This window comes from Lissotriton vulgaris, chromosome 5, assembly GCF_964263255.1.
Source record: "Lissotriton vulgaris chromosome 5, aLisVul1.2, whole genome shotgun sequence".
Taxonomy (NCBI): Eukaryota; Metazoa; Chordata; class Amphibia; order Caudata; family Salamandridae; genus Lissotriton; species Lissotriton vulgaris.
In genome coordinates this window covers 1,022,129,942-1,022,155,513 of record NC_141693.1, presented here as the reverse complement: position 1 = coordinate 1,022,155,513, position 25,572 = coordinate 1,022,129,942, and the positions used below count along the sequence as shown (strand labels likewise).

The 25,572-nt window shown below is 43.9% G+C and overlaps 1 protein-coding gene across 2 annotated transcripts in view; it reads right to left on the bottom strand.

The window, feature by feature from the left end:
* Positions 1-25,572, bottom strand: part of ARMH3 (armadillo like helical domain containing 3) — a 624,464-nt gene that overhangs the window by 310,535 nt on the left and 288,357 nt on the right. For both annotated transcript variants that reach the window (XM_086922652.1, XM_086922653.1), the window contains 2 exons: positions 16,354-16,400; positions 2,328-2,403 (listed from right to left, as the gene is read on the bottom strand). In XM_086922652.1, the coding sequence (XP_086778778.1) occupies positions 2,328-2,403; positions 16,354-16,400 (123 nt within the window). The remainder of the gene's footprint in view (positions 1-2,327; positions 2,404-16,353; positions 16,401-25,572) is intronic.

Here is a 25,572-nt window from a genome sequence, read left to right as displayed (position 1 = left end):
TAGCGCGCCCATACCGCAGAGGTTCAACATTCATGGTCCTGACGAATGAAATAATTTACACCACAATGGCAGAAACATGTTGACCCTACCTAAGAGGACGTAGCCGAACAATTTATTTGGCTCCCTTCCCACACCTTGTTTTTAATATGTCTGATTGGCCACCCAATAAAAAAAAATTGTGACACAATCTAGACATTTTTAAGTAAATCACTCTGTCACCCTCTCACTTGTCACAACACAAAATAACCAGCTTCGCAGTAACTCTGACGTCGAAGCACACCGGGGAGGCACTCGGCCTCTCCTGGTGGGGCCCAATGATGAAGCATGTCACCAACCAGGTTGGTGAGTGAGGGCCTTCTATATAAATCCAAACAGATTTATATATCTGTCCCCATGCTCCCTCTTTTGAGGTCACAGTAATCACACTCTTTTGTTGTTTAAACTACGTCATTTTTTTGCTTTCATCAGATATAGATAAAGTGCTGTTTTGCGGGATAAACAGACCAATACAGATAGGGCAATAGACACCCCAAATTAATGGAATGACCCATTTAATGCTGTTTTAGTTTATGATCTCTAAATCTGAAAGGTACATTTAGGCAGGGTTGCATTTAGCAGCTGAAGAAAGGATCTGCCACTTTTTATTACAGAATTCCCAGGAATTTGAAAAATTAAAAGTTTATATTCTCTAAAGAATCAACAAGTCTGCACCTCAGCGCATTCACAAGCACGCTGCTTGTCTGAGAACTTCCTACAATGTGGTGTTGCATAGTGGTATTGCTCTATGTTATTGTCTTCCACAAAATATTATTCCAGGGAACTAATGAGATGTGCGATATGAAAATATCAACAATAGCCCAACAGTGGAAATATCAAATGACTGCAATATATCCGCTAATACATCGCTATTCTGGACCTGAATTTTCCAACCAAAATGTGGTAAAAGCTGTACAATTGAACATTGACTCAGAACATGAGAAGAATATTGTAATCAAGCCAATCTTCACAAAAAAGAAAAGGACTAAAATTCTTAGTGGAAATTTCCAATGTATTGATCCACATGTGACCACAGTTCCGATAGCTGCCCAAAATCCTATGTGATCCAATGTAAGGAGAACATTAGGTTAGAGGTTAAAGTGTCAGCTGTTGAAGTGGCATCTTGTGAAAATAAGAAGCTGTAATGAAGGTACACCCTAATGTACACAAAATGAAGAGATGTGAAAATAAAAAAAATAATCTTTGGTTATAATGAAGGTTAAAATTAAAAGAAACATTAAAATAAGGTAATTTCGATATGTGAAATTTGAAGTTGAAATTCTTGTTATGCTAAGAACTGTATTTAAATAGAGCTACAAATAGAGAAAGTTAGTGCAAGAGTAATTTTAGGATTGATGTCATTGCTTCGTCATTAAGGCATAGTCAAACTAAAGTGAAACTAAAAAATCTATTTTATGAGTTAATATACTGTATTTGGCATTGATGTTTCTTTAGCATTCTTCTTTTTAGATACATTTTCTGAAAAAAGAGGTTGATATCTCGGCTTGCTCCCTTGGTCACATGTAACGCTTGGAACAATCTCATTATCAATTCTCTTAAATGCAACATTTAAAAGAGCTTAAATGGAGGTTAACCCCGACTGCCATCGACTTTATTAAAAAAAAAAGGACATTAGTGGGAAAAGATTCAGCTGCCATGACCGCACTGAATTAAATCTGAGCTCCTGTTTTGCTTTTCTGCTTCCCTTTCAATCAACAAACAGAAAATTATACAAAACATAATGGGTCTATTATTACACAATGCGATTTGGCACAGTGCTGAAGTTCCAATTAGGCTTTTTGGAATAGATACAGATCAATGCCAGTGTGCCAATGCTTGCTTAACTAATGGTTTTGTTTTCCTCAATAACAAAAACCTACAGTGCTCTGTAAAGCACTCCAGCATGTTTATATCAAAGCCTCTCTCGCCCTTCAATTAACCCCTTAGAAAAGTCTCAGATCTTGAAAGGCACCTATTGGGATTATATAAATTTGCATATAAATTGCACAAACACACACATCAGAACGTGACAGATTGTGCCACAAAATGGTGAGCTGCAAGACGCAAAATGAAGCAACGGCCTGGCACGCACACAATCAATCCTTTATCATTCATTCATTTCAAATTCTTGGTTTAGATACATACTAAGAAACCAAGTCCATCAATGTGTTAAAACTCGTTTTACCATGTTATTAAGAATAACCTACAATGCAGAATTTGTATAACTCAATACAGTTAAAGAGTATTTGGCGCAAAAACAGTATGTTAATTGAATAACACAAAGACTATACCTGTGCCAACACCGTGATGAAGTTCCTGTTCAAATGCACTGCTTCATACAGGGCTAAGAGAATTGCCTCGTTGGTTCTGAGAATAAATAGAAAAACACGGTGAAGGTACAAACAGAGAAAACGGAGCAAACTATTTTCCTTCTTCCACATTTCTCTGGATGCTTTGGTTGCAAATTATCATATTGCCTTGGTAGCGACAATAAATATGGGCCAATAAAACATGGCATCAAGAGCAACTGAACTAACAAACGCGCATTTCCACGTTTAATTCTACAGTGCAAAGATCTAAATCTATCTCAATACCACAGCACAATGAAATGGACTACAGTAAAACACTTTTGCCGCCTCACAAATTGTATGTTCCAGTAACTTCACATAGCAATCCAATTCAATGTCAAGACTGGAGGGGAAAATTACGCTTTCCTCCTTAGCTTTATTGAGCAAGTTACTTACATTCGGTAACACCTTATCTGGTAGAGACTATCTAACCGCAAATTCCTTACCTTAGAATTATCCCCCGGAGTCTGACTGGATCCAGAATGCTTTTTGTGAGCGGTACCCATGCACACCGGTAGATGGTGTTGTTCGGCTCCACGTGGCATAGTCATCATCCGCACTGGAAGTGATAAGCGCAGTGCCTATATAGGCGCCACCCATGTGTGCTGCCGGCAGATTAATTTTTTTGCAACAGTCCAAGCTAGGAGAGCAGAGCCAAGAAGAACACTGACAGCTGGTGTGGGAAACAAGGGACCTGAAAAGGCGGGTCGGTAAGGATCTGCAGCTAGATAGTCTCAGTGTTAACAAACATAAGTAACTTGCTCATCTAATATAGACTTCTAGCCACAGATTCCTTACCTTATAATAAAAACTCAAGCAATACCTCCTCATAGGTGGGTCTGCGAAACTGTTTCACACTAAAAAGTCCTGCAGGACCCACCAGGCAAAGAGCCCGTCCCAAAGGACCCGAGAGTCCAGGCAGTAGTATTTTGTAATCGTGTGCAAAAAAGAGCCTCATTGCTGCATGGCAGATATCTAGGAGCAGGAGTACACTGTTAACGCAGTGGTCGTAGCCTTAACTCTGCTGGAATGATGAGCACACAAACCCTCAGGAAGTTGCTTCTTGGCCAAAGCGTAGCAGATAATAATGCAGAGCATGATCCATTCGGAAATGTTTCGTGTTTGCACAGCCTTTTCCCTTCAGTGTTCCTACATACCCCACGAAGAGTTGGTCATCCACCCGGAACTATCACGTGTGGTCAAGGTAGAATAACAATGCTCTTTTTTGGGTAAAGACGATGAAGTCACTCCTCTTCCTTAGAGGTATACGGCGCAACGTAAAAAGGAAACAGGTTGATGGACTGGCCAACATGAAAGGGAGTGACGACTTTCAGCTGAAAGAAAGATCTGGTGCGCAGAGCGAGCTTTTTCAGGTATGGAGTCTTGGCTGATAAGTCCTGAGTCACACTGACCCTCTGGGAAGATGTTATGGGCACCAGGAAGGCCGTCTTGATGGTAAGGAGCCTGAGAGGACAGTTGTGCAATGGCTCAAAGGGAGAGCACATCAGAAAAGTTAGGACTAGATTGAAGTCCCACTGAGGCGTGATGAAGGGCAAAGGTGGAAACATGTTGCAAACCTTTCAAGAATCTATTTACAACAGAGGATCTGAAGGGGGGCCGCAGAAAGGCTGAGATGGCAGAATGATAGTCCTTTAAGGTACCCAAAGCAGAGCCCTGCTGGGAAAAAGAAAGGATAAAGAGAAGGACCTGAGAGGGGAGTAAGAATAGGGTCAACCTGTTTCTCTGCACACCATGCCACAAACTTGCCCCAACAGCAGGGGTATACAGTCTTGGGGGAGGGACAACTGGTTGCAAAGACAATATTGTAGACTTCAGGCGGAAGGTCAAAAGCTGCAAACTGCAGCCACTCAATCTCCATGAAAAAAGGTGGAGGGTTGGCAGGTTTGGTTGGAGAACCTTACCCTGCTGCAGCAACATAAGAAACTCCCTGAGGGGCAGCCGGATCAGAGGACTGATGGCAATGCTTAACAGGTCATGACAGCAAATTCTCCAAGTCAAATCTGGAGCTGTTGTGCTTGATTTTAGATTCTTTATGCATTTCCCGAAACATGCCCTTACATAGGTATATTTCACATTGCCCTTATATAGGCATAGATATCCAGTCCTTATTTAGGCATAGTCCTTGCTACCCAAATACAGGCATGGCTACTTTTATCCGTTCAACTATGTCACAACGATTTCTTGGAAAACCAGACTATTAAGCCATTAGGGACTTCCACTTGCTTGAATATTGATTCCTCCAAGAACTCATTATTATACATGAACATCTATTCCTTAGGGGTTCATTCATGACGTTCATATGCCCGACTTTACGTCAAAGCTGGCATTCCTAAACACCCTCAAGGTATAAATATACCTTCACTTGCTATGGCAAAGCACGGTGTGGTACGGTGCAGTTTCACTACCTACTTGCACGACGCAGCTCGCTACAGCAAGTGCCGAAGAAAGCCAACTCTCCAGCTGACGCACTGACCAAGAAGCTGTCATCCTCCTGCCCAGAAATCCAGCTCCAGTGCTTCTGACTCCCCTTGCGGGGTGTTGGGAAATCGAGTCCCGAGACACAGATACCAACCTCTCTCATTCTAAGGTATGGAGCTGATTAGAACCTAGAGAAACCTTTGGCAATTCTTGGCAAAACTAAACCTATGCTAAAAGACAAACACCTACTTCTTCCCTCGTACTAGACGTAGGTTAGGTACACTGGGGTAGGCGTATTTTAGAAGCATCAGTTGAGCCTGTGTTATTTATGTATGTATTTTTATATGACATAGCAACAGACCACGCTATTACAGTATTATTTAATAGTACTGTTTACAAATTACGCATTATACTTCACCTACTAACGATTTTAGCAGTTCACCTCTCTTGCATGGAAAAGAAGACTGTTTAATAAACCCTTTTTATTGAAACACCCATCTTTCTATTTCTGTGCAAACTCTGTAGAAATGAAGCATGCACGATTGACTGAGTGAAATAGTTATCTATTGTTTCGACGACTCTGAAGATATGTTTCGATTCTAGGGTAAAACAAAAGTTGTCATGTTTATGCGGTTGTCAGAAACTAATTCCTTCTTGTTTACTCGAGAAAGTTTCTAGTGACCTCTGAGTTAGGTGGCACACACAATTAAGTTTAGTATACTTGATAGAGACATACTGACCTCAGTCCTATGTCAAATCTATAGTGTATATTATTCCAATGCGCAGAGCCTATTGGGAATATTGGAACTACACTACATGGTGCCCAGCGGTTTGGTAAGGCACTAATTTTAAGCTAGATACTGAAGTAACTCAGTCGTACTTTTTTCAGAGACCTATTTTTTCCGTAATACTCCAATAGACGTCTGGAGTGGGTAAAGGGATAATATCCGCCATAGCTGAGTAGGATGAAAAATCCTATATATTATCTTTTTGGTTTGTTCATCGTTGAAGGATACAGTGTTCCAAAATATTGTGCACCTTATCTTTGTTTCCTTGAAACTTGCTCTGCAAATTTCATTAAACAATGTCGAATAACGGCAACAACACCGAAACCGGTGGAGCTGCGGCTGATCCAGCCGATGCAGTTTTTAATTGTACAGGTTTCCAAGAAACAGACGAGGATGCTATATCCATTCCTCTAAATTTAAGGAAAGCCATCACTATAAAACTTATAAAACATGGCCTAACATCAAGAGGTGGTAAGGCACTTTTTGTGATAGAGGCACATGAAGATCACTAGACAGAGGTACTCTATTCATGGATAGTCTTCCCTGAAGCAAATCCAATAAAACATGTGTTTCACTTCTACAAAGAAAACGATCCACCAGAGGAATACATTACTTTCGAGGATATTGAAATTCCACTCACATACCAGGAGCATGATCTCTGGTTTAAAGGCGCCCTAAAACATTTAAATCACATTACCAGGCTCGGTCCACTAGGTAGACCAGGAGCAACATGGTCGGCCTTAGCCGACTATACACCAGACCCTGACATTGAATCAATGTCGGACGAGGACTTACTTAGTTACATACAAATTTTAATAAAATTATACAGTTAAAAGTCTTTACTAAAAACACTCCTACTCCTTCTTCTAAAAAGAAGTGGGAAAATAGCAAACAAACTTCTAAAGAGAAGCATTCTCATTCCCGGTGTAGGTCTCCTCAAAAGGAGCCCTCTGAAAAGAGGTGTAACCTCAGGAATAGGTATAATTTGAGAAAACCTCATAGATATCAAGATACTGATACACGTTCCTCTCGTACCTTTCAGCCTTCGTCACAGAAATCCGAAAGGAGAGGACGGTCAGAAAACACGGAAGAACGCATGAAGTCCAAAGACGATCAGCACGATCAGAAAAGCAAGAAAGCTCAATTCACCAAAAAGATGGTAGCAGGTCTAAAAATCAGACATGCCTAGGATCTTGAGGACACAACTCAAGAATGGAGAATGAGCTTAGACAATGTTGGACAGCGCAGCAGAAGGCACAATAGCTCGCCAGAACCTGAAGGATCTTCTGGAGACAGTGGACTTGAATTAATTCATTCAAGTTGAAACTACAGATACCAGGGTTAGTTTTCCACATAAGTTATATGAAATAACACTCTGGGTGGAGGGAGACATACAAGGAAAAGTAAGAGCACTCTTTTGGGAGCGACTTTCTAAGGGTTATGACATTCTTCTAGCTGAACAAGACTGGCCACCAGAATTTGTCAGGGAGTGCCCACATGGCGAAGACATCATTATGCCAGCCTTCACTAATCATATTCCAATTGATTTCAAGTATACTTATGCCAGGAAATGGGCAGTTGCCCAAGCTCCTGCATTATACAAAAATCTTGTAGGATGGGATGAGAATTCTCCTCACCATAAATCCAGTTAAAAAATCTGCCAACTGCACATAGACAGTACGCAGTTAAGCAAGAAGCTAAAAATCAGGTCAGGGAGATCTTAGATCATATTGAATACCGGGGGGGATTGAAACAGGCACCTCATCAATGAACAATCCTTTGTTTGCGGTCTCCAAACCAAACAATACATATCTTCTAGTATTGGATTACAGACATCTAAACTCTTGTTGCAAAACATTTGCAGTGCAGAATGCACACAGTTCGAAATTAATGAATAACATTGTGCTTAAAAAATATAAAACCACATTAGATATTTCAAATGGTTTCTTCTGTCAAAACACTGCACCAGAAAGTAGGTATTGGACTGCTTTCTCAATAATGGGGACACAGCGTCACTTCTGTCGTCTCCCTCAGGGATTCAAGAATTGTACTGGGTAATTCTCAGCAAGGGTAACAGAGTTACTGCAAACTTATGATGACGAGGCATTGTCATATGTCGATGACATGTATCTGACAGACGATGACTTGGATAGGCACTTAAACAGGGTGAACACCATTATACTTGGATTCGCCTCAGAGGGGAACAAATTGAATTTTAAGAAATCAAGAATTGCCCTCCTCAACATCCTTTTCCTAGTACATGAATTGTCAAGTGAAGGCAAAAGCTTGGCAGCCAACTTTTTAGAAAAGTGTGCGCTGCTCCAACCACCAAAAACGCTGAAAAACGTAGTCGATTCTAGGTTTCCTGAATTTCGGAAGAACTCACATTCTAAATTACGCAGAAAGGGTTAAACCCCTCTACGAATTAATCAAACCTGATTTTAAAACAGTAAATTGGACTCAAAACCACACAGAAATTTTGCGTTCATTGCAAACAGACATGTTGGCAACGAAGCATTTGCAAACCTGCATAAACATATGCAACTTAGTGATCCGAATCATCCAGGCAATGCGGATTCACGTACTTAACTTTTAACGGAGGTGAAAAAGTACCAATAGCTTACAAATCACACTTGTACACACAAGCAGAAATTAAATTCACTTCTACAGATAAAATTCTGACAGCTGTTCAAACTGCTGTAGCAAAAGAAAGAGCCCTCGCACAGGGAAAGCGCATTATGGTCGTGACACCTGTACCTGCCTTAGAAACAGTGACAAAAGCGAGCATTCCTAATGCTAAAGCTTTACATCCAAGATGGATACAATGGGTTAATTCTGTTACTGCAACAGATGTTGAATACGTTTTTGATCCTTATTTAAAAACACAAGCATTTCTACAATACGAACAAGAATGTCCTCTGCCTACTGAAATTCTCTCTCTTGACCAGTATGAATGTATAATTTATACTGACGGATTAGCTCAACCCGCTACGGTGGGGGGGGTGTGAAACAAGCATATAGTGAGACGTGCGCGATCGTTAAAGGTCGTTGGCGTAATGGCAAATTTAGACCCATGGTCACTAAAACTCAATCCTTAGGAGATTGTACAGCTCAGCGAGCTGAACTACAAGCATTCAAGATGGAACTTGAGAATACGGACCGAGAATTCCCCACACTCATAAGGTGCGATTCGTATTATTGTGTTCAATCTTTCAATTAATACTTGCAAAACTGGCTTCAAAATGGTTTCAAAGATGCAAAAGGTGGCACCATCAAGCATAAAATGTTTTGGGAACAAGTAGTTCAGTTACGAGAAGGACTACAAAACACTCACGTGATACACACGCTGAGTCATCAACGTGATGGTGTTCATGTTGAAGGGAATTTATTGGCTGATGAAGCTGCAAAGGCGCTGTGCAAACGGCTTCCGTAGCTGCAAAATTCAAAAACGAAAATAGACAGCGAAATAATGCTGGCTGTCAATGCTTCAAGCAAAGACAGTGGTAAAACATTACCGAAAGGGTTTCCACTCAAATACTCATATATAATTGATGCAAACAGTGTTCCTTTTGCTTGAATCCCTGGAGTGGGGGATAGGGTAATTCCAAACAGGAAACATAGAGTAGCTTTGATATACAAAGAACATTTGGGAGAGGGTCTGATACATCAAGGAATCTCTAAAACGATATTAACTGTAAAAGAGACGTACTGGTGGCCTGGAGTGAATGCTCACATTCATATGTTTGTCATTGAATGCATAGACTGCAATAGAGATCGTAGCACAGAAAGCCGCCAGATTATGGTCTACAGCCATTGTTAGACACCATTGTTAGACAGCATTAGACTATCTACACGCAAACGTCCCTGTGGACAAAGGCAATCCCACAAATATTAAGACACGGTTCATTTGGATGTGGCCTCAGCGTTCGCCTGGCGCTCGAACTGTTATAAAAGATTTGCGAGTCTTTATCGACACAGACGCAGTCGGGACGCTACATTCTGACCAGGGTCCTGCGTTTAGCTCTCGAGCTTACAAAGAGGCTATGGCCAATTTGGGCGTTGCATTGCGGTACTCTAGTCCATTACATCCTGAGGGAAATTCGGTTGTATAGATAAAATAACGGGACATAAAGACAATCTATAGCAGCTAGGGTATTAGGTTCGGGTGACGGGTGGGTCAAACATCTAATAAGTGTCCGACGTAGTCTTAACAACTTGCCAAGAAGTTCTCTAGGGGGTATCACTCCATATGAGGTCCTATTTGGGACAAGAATGCGAGTCGTGGACCTTGATTGTCAGACATCAGTATTGGACCAAAAAGATTTTGATATCAAAGATCGTTTGGCTGTTTTACAGGGCTAAAAAGAAATAAGAACAAAACAAAGCAACGTGATCCTGAAGCCAACCACCACTGGAGAACAACCGACTGTCCCAGCAAGGCCTGTCTGGATCCCAAAGCTTGGGGATCTAGTCAGAGAAAAGATCTCGGACAAGATGGAATTTGGGCCTTCTTACAGACAACCAGTACCTGTCCTAGCAATCCACTGATCAAGAACAGTATTGCTGCCGCCCCTTGCTGGTAAATAGGAGAACAGGTTTGTGTCCATCTACCTGATTAAACCACACTATGTGGCCGAAAATAAGCAGTAGGCCAAGTGGACTCCGCCAATGTAGCAGACATCTACCAACAGTCCAAGCAACAATCCTCTCGCTACAATCCAAGAGGTTCAAACTGAGAGACTCTTCACCTTTGAGGAATCTGCAGTGCGCAAAGAAGGACTATGGAACAAAGCTATGGAAATTGTACCTCTTGAGTCCCAAATAACAGTTCGTCAAGAAACCCCTGTCTACAATAAAGTAGCATCTGTCTACACAAACGTAACAAGTGATCCTGTGGTTCGATCAATTTCAACGAATCCGGATACAATCCCAACAATTGACAGAAGTGCCTCTGGCTATTTCATTAACTTCGATACTTTTTCTGAGGATCCCAGCGAACCTGAAACGACGCCAGCAAATAAAAACTTTGAAAGAGCAAGCAACAGACCTTTTCATCACCTAGAAAAGACTTATCCGATTTCAACATGGATTGAACTTTGGATTGTGTTGTGAATATGTTTTCTTCTACTTTGGTTTACTCTGTTAATAACTCAGGGAATGCTGATAAATGGAAGATATGTGAAAATGGACACAGCAAGTAAGAACGTCAACTTACTCCTCAAGCCACACAAATCATCCCATTGTGAAAAAAGAGACTTGTCATCAGTGAACATCACAGCCGCTCCTATACCTGGGGGTATAGCTTGGGACAAAACAGAATATGACATTTTTGGCCCATCGAAGCTGCTGAAGATTCCACACTTATTCAAGATTTCATTAAGTGACTTTGTTTCATCTAGTAACTTTTCTGATGATTGGGACTTGAAGACTGTTAATAATACGATGTCACACCTAGAAATGTCTGCAGTATTTACAAATCATGAATATTTAGAAGGTTCAAAGAACCTACCGGTCTAATACACATGAGAAAACGGATACATTGAGACCCCTAGATGTCCAGGCCATAGAAGAAAGAGAAACAACAGGTACAAAAGAATGCCATTAGCCCACTTAAGTGGCTACTCATCGTCATCTGGGATTGATGATAAGTTGCCCAACTTGTGCAACCTGCCAAGTACAGTATAAAAACTAAGCTTGTTTTGTACCATAGTGATTGGTACAGGCACTCTTTTTGTAACAAAAGGAGGGAACAAGGTGGCGGACAATTTTTACCGGGGTCCAATGTACATGTCCTGTAACAAGAAGTTCAACAAAAAAGTGTACAGAGTTCCCCAAGGGAGGTGGGCTTAAATGGCTAAAGCAATCCTATCTCTTTGCGGGCGAGTAAAAGGGGCATAAGGTGGTCCCTTGACGGAATTTGAGGAGGCCTCACACAATGCACAGGTTGGACGACTGTTGCCATCCCCCCGATGATCGTATCGTGTCATCATTGGCTTCCTGCTCCCACGGCAGGCTGGCGGTGCAATGCCTGTCGGGTAGCACAGGGTGCTACACTTTTGCGGAGTTCTTTTATTCCTTAAGCCAATGGGTGCATGCGTGTGAGGGGCCAAAAAGAAGAAGGAATATAATAGATAGTAGTGATCGTGAGTGAGATTTAAAAAAGGTCAGCAAAGTCCATTGAGGAAACCTTTAATAGCATGGCTCACTGCCTTATTAAAATGAGTGAAAATGAGGGGTACTGAGGCGCAACAGTTAGGGATGATATGGCCTAATTCAACCCTCAATTGTGGTCTGTGGTCCAATATAGCGCTACTGCAGAAAATATTAGTGCAATCAAACCAAGAGAAAAATATCTGGTTTGGTGCAATACAACCTACCAGTGTCCTGTATCTCCCATCAGGTAAGCCTACCTTGCAGGAACATACAAACGCATTCCCAGCTTTGTGTGGGAGTACTCCTCACCTCTCCTGGTGACAGATCAGGGGATGAGGCCCGCTCTATCCGTCGGTACCTCGGAAAGAAACTGAGCCGATGGGGATTGAACAGTACCTGGTCTTTCAAAATTTCCCTAGGACCCTCTATTTAAAGTTTTTGTGTACTATTTAGAAGGTTCATCAGACTACTGAACAAATGTATTGTTATAATAATTATGGTCATTTCTTGCACAAATCTGCAAATCCTAGAAATGTATTAATGTATAACTAATGGAAACATTGTCCAACACCACCAAAGGGTAGCTCGAAAACATGTGCAAAAAAGTCTGTACTTTTCAGGGTTCAATGCATCCAATGCTGAATCATTTTACTTTAAAAATGCAAACAAAACAGGCATTAAGAGTATGTTAACAAATACCAAACAGATTTATTCTGCAGCCTTTGATGCCCAACTGTCTGAACTAGGTTTTGACTTTTGGAAAGACAACATTGAGACGAAAACTGTCTGGGGCACAAAAGATTGGCAGGTGCAGGGGATAGAAGCAATGTTTAGAGCCTGTATCATCCCTGAGCAAATTATGTGTTTGAATGACACTGTCCAACAGACGTCTTGTCTTGGGTTAGCCAAGATCAAAGACCTGAACAATCCGCCCATACCTACACCTGAAAACAATAACACTTCAGAGGGGGAGGTCGATGTACATACTATTTTGCTTCACAACAGAACAGATCCAGATTGGAAAAAATGGTTGATCTGGCCCTGAGCCGTAAATCTTAAATTTCATAGCGGATTGCCACATGAAAAGACTGGACTCACACCAAATGACCGATTTAGAGGCGAACATATCGGTGGGAGAGGTGTCTTTGGCTGTGAGTCAACGGTAAGCAGGGAAGGCCCTGGGCCCTTAAAGGTTTCTGGTGGAGTTCTTCCATAAACCTATCAATTGGAAAGACCTCCCTTTGCATTCGGCCTTTGAGGAGGCATTTAGGATAGGGGAACTCCTGGCGGATATGCGTTCAGCAACAGTAATTCTAGTCCCCAAACCTGCTAAGCCAAGAGATAGTTGTAAATCTTACCAACCAATATCATTATTAAATGTAGATCTCAAATCCTGGGCAAACTTCTAGCTAACTGATTGAGAAAGGCTGTGAAAACACTGGATCAGAATGGGTTTATGCCTGGTCGCTTGACTGCTCTGAAACTCCGCAGGCGCCACAATATTCTGGCTTTAGTGTAGTCATCTTCTATGGGCTGTGCTATTGTCTCACTGGATGTCAATAAGGCCTTTCACTCAGTGGAGTGGCTGTTTCTTATTGGATTCCTGGAAATGGGTTTTGGCTCCAAATACTGTCGATCGGTAGGGCTGCTTTATGACAGAACCAGTGCAAGGGTGAAGGTTAATGTGTGCCCCTCCCAAGAGTTTCAGTTGTATATAAGCATGAGACAGGGCTACCCTTTTTCGCTGATGCTTTTACGTTGGCAATAGAGAGTCTGGAAGAATGGATAAGGGTGGATTCGCAGATCTGGGGTTGGCTGGGAGTATCAGGTAGGAAGGAAAGAATCTCCTTGTATGAGGACGATACTTTGTTATATTTGACCCATGTGCCTACGACAATTCGGAGGTTCAGGACATCGTGCAGGTCTTTGGAGAGGTCTCTGGGTTTGCCTTAAACTGAGACAAATCATTACTGTTTCCAATAGGCAGATGAGATTGGGGCCAGCCACTGACCCTACCACTTATAGTGGACATTATTGCATTTAAATATTCGGGGATTTGTATCACCAGGAGCTGGGATCTGTATTATGATGCAAATCTGGCCCCTGTGCTGGAGCACTTTGACCAGGATGAAAGGCACTGGCAGTCATTGACAATATCCCTGTTGGGGAGGGCAGCAATGTTTAAAATGATGTCTCTTCCTTATTTCCTCTATATTCTCCAGAGCTCACCATACATACTCCCACAAACCTTCTTTGTATGAGTTGATGTGTTGATGAGCATCCTACTAAGGGTGAGTGGGCAGCCATGAGAGGCTCTGCGTACCCTCCAATGGTATAAATATGAAGAGGAGATAGCTTTGTTGAATCTCCATAAGGACTATGAGGCTGTGCCGGTTTGTGTGGTTAATTATTGGGTATATGCCCACTGGGGAGACCCGGCATTCTGGGTAGATTGCCAGGCTCTGGGGAATGGAAGCTATCTGCACTGGCTGTATGGGGGGTAAACTGAATTCAACACTATGTCCAATTAGGAAAGTGGTGGTTAAGACTTGGAGGAAGTTAACTAAAGAAATTGGATGGGGCACTCGACTGGCTCAGAGAATACCACTGTGGGAGGGGTCGAATCGCTCTTGAGTTGCAGCCTTGAAGGGCTTTCAAAGTTGGGGCAACATTGGCACTTCGACAATTGTAGAGGTCTGGAACGCTAACGGGTTGGTCCCCTTTGCTTATTTGCAAACGGAATACCAGATGCCTGTCACGCAGGTTTTAAATACACCCAATTGAGAGACGTTCCTCTGCACAGCATCCCCACTGATGAGGCGATGCAGGAGGACTCTCCATTGTAGAGAGGGTTGCTGGATGGGTCAGTAAAGGTAAAACTGATTTCCCTAACATATGGGACTTTGATGAGAAACACACCACCGCCATTGTCTGGCCTACAGGATAGATGGTTGTGGGATTGTGTAGACCTTGATGAAGACGAGTGGCGTGAGGCACTTATGTTTCCAGTGAATGTGGTCATTTCGGCGTCTCTCTGTCTTATTCAACGTAAAAATGTACATAGAGTTTACTACACATAAACGCTGCTTTACAGATTGGACAAGGTGGCAAACTCCGGCTGTCTCAGGGGGTGTTGCCTGGAGGGCACTTTCTATCAGATTCTCTGGAGCTGCCCAAAAATTGGGAATTTCTGGTAGGAGGTAAGGAAAACATTGGAAGGTGCAATGGGGATACCCCTGGGGCTTCAGCCTGGACTGGCGCTGCTGGGTGTACTGGGGCAGAAGGATCCTATGTGATACCACAAACTATTAGTCAACCTAGGATGCATGCTGGTGAGCAGGCATATCGCCTGGAAATAGGTCTCTGGGAAATGTTCCTCAACATCAAGAACGAATGGATGGCACGGACTACTGTAGAATATTGGAAAAGGAAGTCTTTCGATGTAGGGGCTGTGAACAGAAATATGAGAAAATCTGGGTTGGCACGGTCTCATGGTTTGGCTGAAAGGGACTTTTACAAGGGTGATACCTGCAAACTGAGGTAGCGTTCACGATGCAGACACCAAAGGACATTCTGGGCTGTACATGTGTGGTGCAGGATGCTTTTACGAGGATGCAACACTGTGGCAATCTGACCTGGATATTTCTTTTTTTTTAAAATATGGTACATAGCTGCATGTACCGTGGTGGAAGGGGGGAGGGGCGGGCGCGTTTTGTTGTCACTGCATAAAACTAATAAAATCTATATTTTTTAATTTGCAAAAATAAAATTATAGGATTGCACAAGGTAAGATATTCACCCATTGGTGAAAGACACATTCCCTGAACTTTGTAGGATCTGTGCACCGTGATTGGCCGTGCACAACTAAACATTTATGAACATTGTTTTTATGGACATTACTATTACTAGATGAGAGTATGTGTCCTCAAAAGGACTGTGTGCGCGTATAGAAATATAAGGAATAGGGGGAGCATATCTAGGGACACTAGAGCACCAATTGATACTATCCTCAAGCATTTGTTGCAAGATTGCCATATCTGTGAGCAGCACATTGTGTTGGATTTGCAAATGCAGATCCGTCTTGGAGAATCCTGAACATAAATAAAAATCAACAGTGCAACAAAGCAAATTGTAAGTCTGTACTTCTGTGCAACAAAGCATATTGTAAGGCTGTACTTCTGTGCACAGTAAACACCAGGGAGAAGTGAGCTCGGACAGAGAACAGGTGATTTGTTTTGGCAATATCATTTGAGATGTTAGCAGTAATATTATGTTCAAGGGCCTGAACACAGTAAGCAGGGGTGTGAATTTTAGAGAATTTCGATGGTTTTGGTTTGGCATTGGAACCATAACACAACAATGTTTTTTCATATAATGCCTATGTATGCGTGGTAATTTGCAATTGGTGGTTATGCGGTTTCCAAGCCTTTGATTTATACCCTGCACATAATTGGCATAAATGCTCAACTGACTTAGGCTCAAAATGACTTGTGAACGCACTTGATAACGCAAACAAATTTCATGCCTAAGATAAACAAATTATAGATCTCAGTAAGATGGCACCGTACAGATAACGACAAAGGACTTACTGAATGGAAATTTTCTCATCGGCATCAGCTATGAACATACTGCCAACCTGTGGTTTAAAAAATAAAATAAAGTGCACTTTTAGAGTCAGCATTTCTTATACCACGTTTTCGAAAATAAATGACATTTGTGCGGTGGTTTGTTTCTTCTTTCTACAAATGAATCCTCCACTTCACAATTTCTTTATCTAGATTTTGAAAATGAAGGCCAGTGAATGGCTGGGATGCAGTGCCCGCCTTGAAGCATGTGTGACATGTGAACAACGTTAATATGAAGTGTTATTGTCCCCCTTACTCGACAACAAAAAGAGGAAAAAACGAGTTACTTGTAATTCTAGCTCTCTATCAATGATGGAATATATAATATGCACCCAACTGCACGCTATAAGGATATTGCAAGTGACTGAGGAGTCCAGTGACCATATAATGGAACGAGGGCACAGTCATACTGCCTTTATGAAGTGAAAAAACTCTGAGATGTCTTGAAATATCCTTTTTCATGCATAGTTTTATATATGTTAATCCTTATAATCAGTGACTACTCCCCAGGCACCTGAGTACCTAGGAGTTACTAGTTGTCCCTTGTTCAGTCCACCTTCACAATTTTCTGTTTAATTCTTTGGATTCTGCAACTTGATAGTTATAAAAAAATTGGGATTACAAGTCTTACAATGCAAATCACAATAGGCCTAAATGAACCAATCAAACCTTTCTAGTAGTGTGTAGATGGATTTAGTAGCAGGCATCCTGGTAGCCAAGATGACATCTGAAACCACATCCGGAAGGAAAAAGAACTCTAACTGGCACAGCAAATCTCCAAAGATGCAGAAGATGCATCTGGCGACTAGGATGGCTGTGAGAGGAAGGTGCAGCCGGATAAGGTGTGCTAAAAGATGAAGTGATCTTATAAGCTGGACTCGATACTCCCATGCTTTCCGCATGATTTTTGAGACAAGTAGGATCAGCAGAAATGGATATAGTAGGCCCTGAGATCAGTCAAACTTGAAGGCATTGCACACTAACTAGTCAAGGGAAGTGGATGGCACAAAACTAAGAACAATTCCTGTACGGAGTCGAAACATCAAGCTGCAGATCACTTTCCTCACTTCAGGGTGTAGCTGCCCACGTGTGATCCTCCAGTGATAACAAACAGATAATCCATCCTCACATTGAGGGAGCTTCCAAGGGTGAAGTACTGCTGGGAAGATTCCCCGTCATTGCGCCCACTTCCACAGACAAATTCCATCCCAAAAAAGGATATAGGAACACACACCACCCTGTCTTTTGATATATTGGTTAGAAGTGGTGTTGTTGGACACAATTTGCAGGTTGCTCTTTTAGATGAAAGGGAGAATGGCATTCAGGAGAAGACAAACCAACTGCAGCTGGGGCACATTTATGTGTATGTGCTGCAGCGCGTATAGTCATGTTGTCCAAATTAACCCTCCAGCCCAGCGAGGAGGGGTCTGTGACAATGGTAGCATGAGCCTGTAGGGATGGAGGTTGGAATTGGGTTGGTAGTGAGGAGGCAACCCTCAGAAGGTTAGTGGATCCACCAGTGCAGATACTGATGAAAAATCACCACATGAGATAAGAGACATCATTCCTTGATGAGCTCAGATAGCAACAGAATTCAAACCGTAATGAGACCTAACAGGGATAAATAAGACCTTCAGGACTAGGATCCAAGCACGAGTCTAAAAAATGGGAATCATTGTCTGAATATCCGTGATCCTCGGAGTAGGACAGAAGGGTTTCATAAGGGTTGTGTCAAACACCACTGCAGTAAAACTCGGCCTCTTTGTCGGAGTGAATGAGATTTCTGATGGTAAAGCACTCGCAGATCAAGGAGGATAACATTTATTTGCCGTATATGTTCCTGGGCCATTACTCAGAGCTTTGCATTCAACAGCCTGTCGTCGGAGTATGGAAATACATGGACTCCCAAACCCCTCAGTGACCTGCCACGACCACCAACACCTTCATAAAAACACATGGTACAGTCGTCAAATAGCACCTGTTGGCAAGGAGAATCAGAAGATGGAAGCAGGTATCCTGGAGATTCATAGTCACAAATCAGCTTCATGAGCCCAGGCCAAGAGGACCTAGCTCATCTTAAACTTGTCCTGCTACATAAACCGGTTCAGAAGACAGAGACGCTGGATGGGGTTCAGGCATTCGTCCGCCTTGGAGATTGTTGGGCTGCATTAAGCCAGAAGCAATTCAGCTTAACAGAAGTCATCCCAGAAGTAGCCCTAATTCCAATACTGCACTCCTTTGGGTCATCATAACGCATTATTCCACAGTAGACAGGAACAATGCTCCTGAGACACTCATGTTATCCGCTGCTGTTTTTCACAGATGGATGGTGGTTGGTGGTTGGTGGTCGTGGAATAAGGGAGGAAAAGGGAGCTGACCTGCAGGCTGCCATAATTCAAAAACATATAACACTCACAGTATGAAATACACAGGGCTGGAGGAGAGTCTAGGGGACACTCAACACCAACTCTCAATTACTCAGACCAAACGTTTTGGGGAAACAGAGAAGTGGCGGGTCCTCCATTTAAGAAATGGGGAGACTCTAGGAAGAACATCCCCCTTAAGATATCCAATCAACACCCAAGGGAGAAAGAGAGGGTAGACAAGAGAGTGGTGCTACCGAATTCAGGAAGCCTAGGAAGCACTTTAGAGACAGGACTTCTGAGACCCTACCACAGCTACGAGGATGAGCGGAGTTGAGCCCCGGCCACAATGGATGCGGTGAGTGGTGGGTCGCGTTCAGAGGCGCTGGGCACCTATGCAGTTGGCGAGTCGGCACTACACCAGCAGGGGGTCCGTAGGCCTCTTGCTCGGCGAGCGTGGTGTCTCCCCTCCGGCGCCAGCACCGGAACAAGCGGGGATAAGGCCCGCTCCCACCCTGCAGTATAGGCCCCAGCCTCATTCAAAGCGGCCTGACCGGTGCTCTTGGGAGACGCAGTGACTGTCTTGAGCCAGCGCCTGGACACATCCCCTACCGCATCCCCTCCACTGCTCGATATTGGCCCGGCTGGGCCCCCCTGCCTGGGGAAGCTTTGCAGGGAGTGGGTAAACAAGACCAGCTCCTGATTTCTACCCAGCCACAGCAGTAACTGCCCCGCAAGACCATCACTGGAAGCCTCTCTCCAGCAGCTCATTGCACCATAACTGTGCAGATTGCACAGACGTGGTCTCAGCCTCTTTACCTACGGACCCCCACAGCCGCAGGGACCCTTACCAAACATTGCGCTAACCCGCGCATTGGGCGATTGACAGCGTGTCCCTTGAGTGAGCCTTCGTACTACTAAGCGGTCAATTGGCGCTCCACTTTATCGCATTCACCCTGCTGCCATAGTTGAGGGCCCTATCCTTAATCCTTTGGTACAACTGCGGCATGGGCCGCAAGGACCCCAAACAACACCTGCTACCTTTAGAAAAGGCCATAGAGGCCACTCAAGATCAACCCAGCGACATGGCAGAGGGTGGACAGACGGCCCATATGTCTGAGGACAGCACCAGCCAGTTGGGTTCGCTCCTGCAGGAGATGAGGGCGGGGTTCAAAGCATTGGACGTGCGATTTGATACGCTGGACAAATACATAGCGGAGCTGGGGACTAAGGTCAAGTACACGACAAGGGCCTAGATGTGGTTGAGTTTCACACTACGGATCTGGAAGATGGCATGGCGCAGTGGCTGAAGAGGTTGGACCGCATGGAACGTATCCTTAAAGACATTGCTATAAAGAATGAGGTCTTGGAAGCGTGCAGTCGCCAAAACAACATTCGCATTTTGGGCGATCCCGAAGTTGCTGGACACATAGACACTTTGGTGGAGAAGATAGTGATAGCGGTGTTTGGGAGAGACTCTTTCACTCCAGGCTTTGTGATAGAACGTGCCCATAGGTCATTGGTCCCAGACCCAATCCGGGATGCCCACCTCGGCCCATCACTGCCCGTGTATTTAACTTCAGAGACCGAGACACTGCCCTACGACTATCACGCGAAGGGGCGAAATCCTGTGGCAAGGCTCTAAACTGTCATTATATCCCAATTTTACCATCATGGTCCAGGAAGCCCGGCAGGAATATCTGGGAGTCAAGGCAACACTTAGGAATCTCGGACTGAAATACGGAATGTTGTACCCTGCCCGGATGTGGGTAGAGGTAAATGGGCGGGCACGTGTCTTTGACACTCCAACAGAGGTGCAGGACTTCTGCCACAAATTCAAAATCAACAATAAGCGTCCTGCCGAAGATAGCGACAGGCTTTCCCCTACGCAAAGTGGTTCAGATGCAAGTATGGAACTATTTTCCTGGTCAGGTCCAGCCTGACCAGCGGTATCATCAGTCCCTTAGGTCTAACTTTTTCAGTAGTTCATGGTCAAAGCTGAGATTTGGTACATTGTTTAAATTACACTGTATATGCCACACAGCTGGGAGAGTGCTGCCGCCACCCCCCCCCCTTTTTGGTGTTCACCTAGTTTACAAGGTTTTGCATAACCAGAATGTACCTAATTTGGTTGCTTTTCATTATATTAAGGATACCATTGGTACTAAGCTATGTTTGGACAGAGCTGGTGTTGCCTCTCCGGACGGGTGGTGAGGCTGGGAGGAGGGTGGTGGGAGCGGAATGGGATTCATTGCATTGCACTGAGATAATTTTATGTTTGCATATAGGCACAACCTTCAAGAATACACAATTGTTATTTTTTCAGTTACAATTTATGTCGCTGACATTGCCCAGTTAGGTCACAACTCTGGCCCTTCGGATCTGAATTTTGCCACATGGAATGTCCGTGGTCTAAATGACACCCGAAAGAAGAGACAAATAGTTCATTACTTACTCCGACACAGGGTCGAAATAGCTTTCTTACAGGAAACTCATTTGCCAAAAGTGATCAGACCCGTTTCGCCACGACCTGGGGGCCGCATAGATATTTTGCTAACTTCAGTAATTACGCCAGAGGCACGGCCATTCTAATCCACAAAAGGATTCCCTTTTGTTGCCACTCCGTAACATGCGATGAGGAGGGCAGGTATGTAATATTTTTGGGTACACTAATGAACCACAAAGTGGCGTTGGTATGCGTATATGGCCCCAATACCGACTCGCCCGATTTTTATTATTCATACCCCGCCCGATTTATTTATTATACAGCTTGGCCCCATGCTCCTCCTTTTGGCTGGCGACTTCAACATTGCCCTTAACCGATCACTTGACAGCACCTTCACTGCGCCAGTCCCCAAGCCTAGGGCATGTAAGGCCTTATATGCACTGCAAGAACAGCTCGCTTTAATGGATGTGAGTCGTACACATGCTCCACAACACACCAACTATATGCACTATACTAGCTCTCAAGACACGTGGCCGAGAATAGATTATTGGTTGATCTCCCCAGAGATAACAGGTTGGTTCCACACGATCCAGACACTCCCAAGAACCTACTCCGACCACTCCCCAGTACTACTGATGCTGAAGGTTCCTCGACCCGAAGGCTTTGAGAGATAGTGGAGGTTTCCCAGTCGCGCATTAGACGACAAGGTATTTAGACAGGAATTGCGGGAGGCAATTGAGCATTATTTTACCATAAACACGGGATCGGTTGATTCAGCAGCAATGCTGTGGGGGGTGCTTTAAAGCTTACATGAGAGGCATATGTATCTCCAAGAGCGCCAGAGTGTTGCGAGATATACGCAGCACTCTAGCCCGCTTGGACAAAGATCTGAGCTCCCTAGACGCTAGACAACAGCTGGCGAATGACCCACAAACGGACAAACAGCAGGCTGCCCTGCTCCTGGAATATAGGGATACTGCTGAGAGGGAGATCCTTTTTATGGGGAAATATCACACAAGACTTACCATCCGGGTAGGGTATTAGCGCAAATGATCAGACCCCCTTACAGTAAGGCATATATCCCCGAACTACACACCTCATCGGGGCAACAATCCGGATGGAATTCCGGTCATATTTTAAAACATTGTATGCCACTAGGTTAGGACAGAATCGCACAGAGCAGGAAAACTATTTATCGGAGATCGCTTTGGTGTATCTTGAGAAGTATAAGCAGGATTTCTTCGCAGAACCTATCTCAGCAGACAGTATTGACAAGGCCATCACTGCCCTTAAGCCCTCCACAGCCCCCGTCTTCGACAGTTTCACAGGCGAATTTTACAAGGTATTTAAAGATCTACTGATCCCACACCTCTTGGAGGTGTATGCAGAGGCCCTGAAGAGGCAAGTTTTACCACCTACCTTGCGCGAGGCAGTCATAATTCTCCTCCCTAAGCAGGGAAAAATCCATTATTATGCGGCTCCTACCGGCCGCTCTCGCTACTAAACCTCGATTATAAAATACTGGCCAAAGCTCTAGCATGTCGTGTCTCCCTCCTGATGGAATCTATATTTTCCCCGGCCCAATCAGGTTTCATCCCTCATCGCTCTACAGCATTCAACCTTCACACTTTACTCAACACCCTGCACAGAATAAATCCTGAACTCACCACAGCGGCAATCCTTTTAGACACAGAAAAGGCCTTTGACTCCCTGGAGTGGACCTTTATTTTATCCGTCATGCAGCGAATGGGGATGCCAGGAGGATTCATTGCCACCGTAGCCTTATTATACAGTAAACCTACAGCCCGGCTTCGATTGTATAGTTCGTTGTTGGCACCCTTCTCCCTCTCGCGAGGCACGAGCAGGGTTGCCCTTTATCGCTGTTACTATTTATTCTAGCTATGGACCCACTGATAAGACATTTTCAGGAGAAACACCTACACAGAGGTTTGCAGTTCAATACTGGCCTGCTATTAGTATCTCTATATGCTGATGCTATCATATTATATGTTCGCAATCACCAGGTAAATTTGGATCCCCTTGTCCTAGAAATACTCCGCTTCGGAACATTTTCTGGCCTGGGCATCAGTGATTTTCCCCCTTACAGCGAGCACAGTCAAATGGAACCTAGAGTTCCCACTGGAATGGTGCACAGAGTCGGTGAAGTATCTGGGTATACATGTACACTTAGAGACGGAAACAGATCATCAGATGTAACTATGGTACGGCAATTTCCACATTAGAGACGCAAATCGGCAAATGGGCTAAACTCCCACTCTCCATGGCCGGGCGGGTGGCCCTTATCAAGATAATCATGTTGCCCAAATTTCTGTATTTATTCCAGAACATTCCAATCCCCCTTTTCAACCCTTCGCTCCCACTTCATTAGGTTGGTATGGGGTAATAAAAGTGGAAGGGTATGCTGGCAGGTCATGACGCTCCCCTGCGATAGAGGAGGATACGGGGTCCCTGACCTGCAATTGTATTATTTAGCCGCTCAGTGCAGTTTCGCACAGACATGGTACCACCCAGATGCTAGGATCCCTTTTTTGCGCCCAGAATCTGATCTGGTTCTCCCGGCTACTTTGGCGACAGTGCTCCCACAGGGATTCCCCAAAGACCCCAAGGACATTCAACCTGCCTCAACCACAAGTTGGGCATGGGTTACCCTGAGAGGCATCACAAACACTCCACTGCTCTATTTCCCTGCCCTTCCACTTCCAAATAACAAGTGGATACCTTTCACAGGCGAAAAATGTGTACAGAAAATATGTGCTAAATTTAACATTGTTAAGGTGGGCGATCCGTTCCCGAATGGCCATATTTTCGACCTGGATAATGAATCCCTCCTTTCCTGATATTACATTTATGGATAGATTTGTTCTTATTAGGCTTCATTCAGCATTGCGAGCCATAATCCCAGATTATCCGTTGGAACCTGCCTCCTTCCTCCAGCTCACATTGGTGATTGACAGTGAGAGAGGGGTTCACCTTATATCTAAGCTTTACGAGGCATGTGCTGACATCATCCCATGCAGCGATCTTATGGTGCGCAGCAACTGGGAGTTAGACTTAAAGTAACCCTATAACGGACGAGCAATTGGCGGCTTGCTGCGGGGTAACAAATAAAGTCTCCTTGAATAGTCGCCATAAGCTGATACATTTTAAGTTTTTGCGCAGGATCTATGTCACCCCAGCTAGAGCCCATAGGATTGATCCCTCCAGGTCACACCACTGTCCGAGGTGCAATGCCCCACAAGCTGACTTCGCACTCCTTGCCTAGACGTGCCCCCAAATACATGCTTTCTGGCCAATAAGTGGGATGGTACAGGTGCCAATGGTTCCATTGCCGGAGATCGCCCTTTTAGGATATGTTGTGCAATTCCCTCAAAAAGCCCGTAGATTTGTGGCCATTTGTTTACTACTGGTTAAGCGAGAGGTCGCCATCCTCAGTAAAGGGGTGGTTACGGAGCCTGGCATCTTGGTCCATGAGAAGTGAATTATAAGCAAACATGATTCCCCACACCTCCAGACCCAAAGATATATGGGGCCCATTTCGATCCTTCCTGACCTCGCAGCAACAAGATCCCCCTACGCAACAAGAACAAGGGATAGTCCCAACAGGGGTGGGTTATACCGATGGTAAATCTGCACAAATTGTTAACCCACATGTCATAAAAATTATGCATGACAATGATCTCGAACTGTTTAAGTAGTTGTCATTTGCAATGTGGGCTGTATGTACATTAATGGGTATGGAATTTGGGGGAATAACTGAGAAGGGGGTTATTGGACCTATTCACGCAAAAAAATGCATTGTCGCATCCCTGCCTAAGTCTGCTAAAACACGTTAGCTCTACTTTTTCTTGATGTACTTGAGAAGGAAATTGATGCTATTCAGTGCCTTGCTTTGTTTTCTATTAAAATGCTAAATAAAGTTAAAAAAAGATAGTGTGTCAACTGTACCCATAGTCCAAACCAACAGTGTCTGGAGTCAGTTTCAAGGCCTCTGAATTCTGAACAACTGTTATGCTAGAGGAAATCTACTCTGAAGTCGGACCAAAAGGCTAGGAGATTTTCCGTTCTGGTGAAGTATCTAGACGGTTTCATCTTGCAAGCCCAAATAAATATCATCAGTACTATAAGGGTGGCAGGACCTCCACAGTCAGAGCATTGCCACGTGAGCAGTATCTTTCTTCTAGGCATATGAATCTTTGGGTCCTGGGGAGGGCTTCACGCAGTGGTTCATCATCAAAATTCAACTTGCCTTCTCTTTTGTTACACAGATACAGATAATGTGCTCCCATCAACCCCTTGGCTGGCACCAGAGTAGGTTCAGTGGGCTTCTTCTTTATCGATTTTGAGATCTGAGAC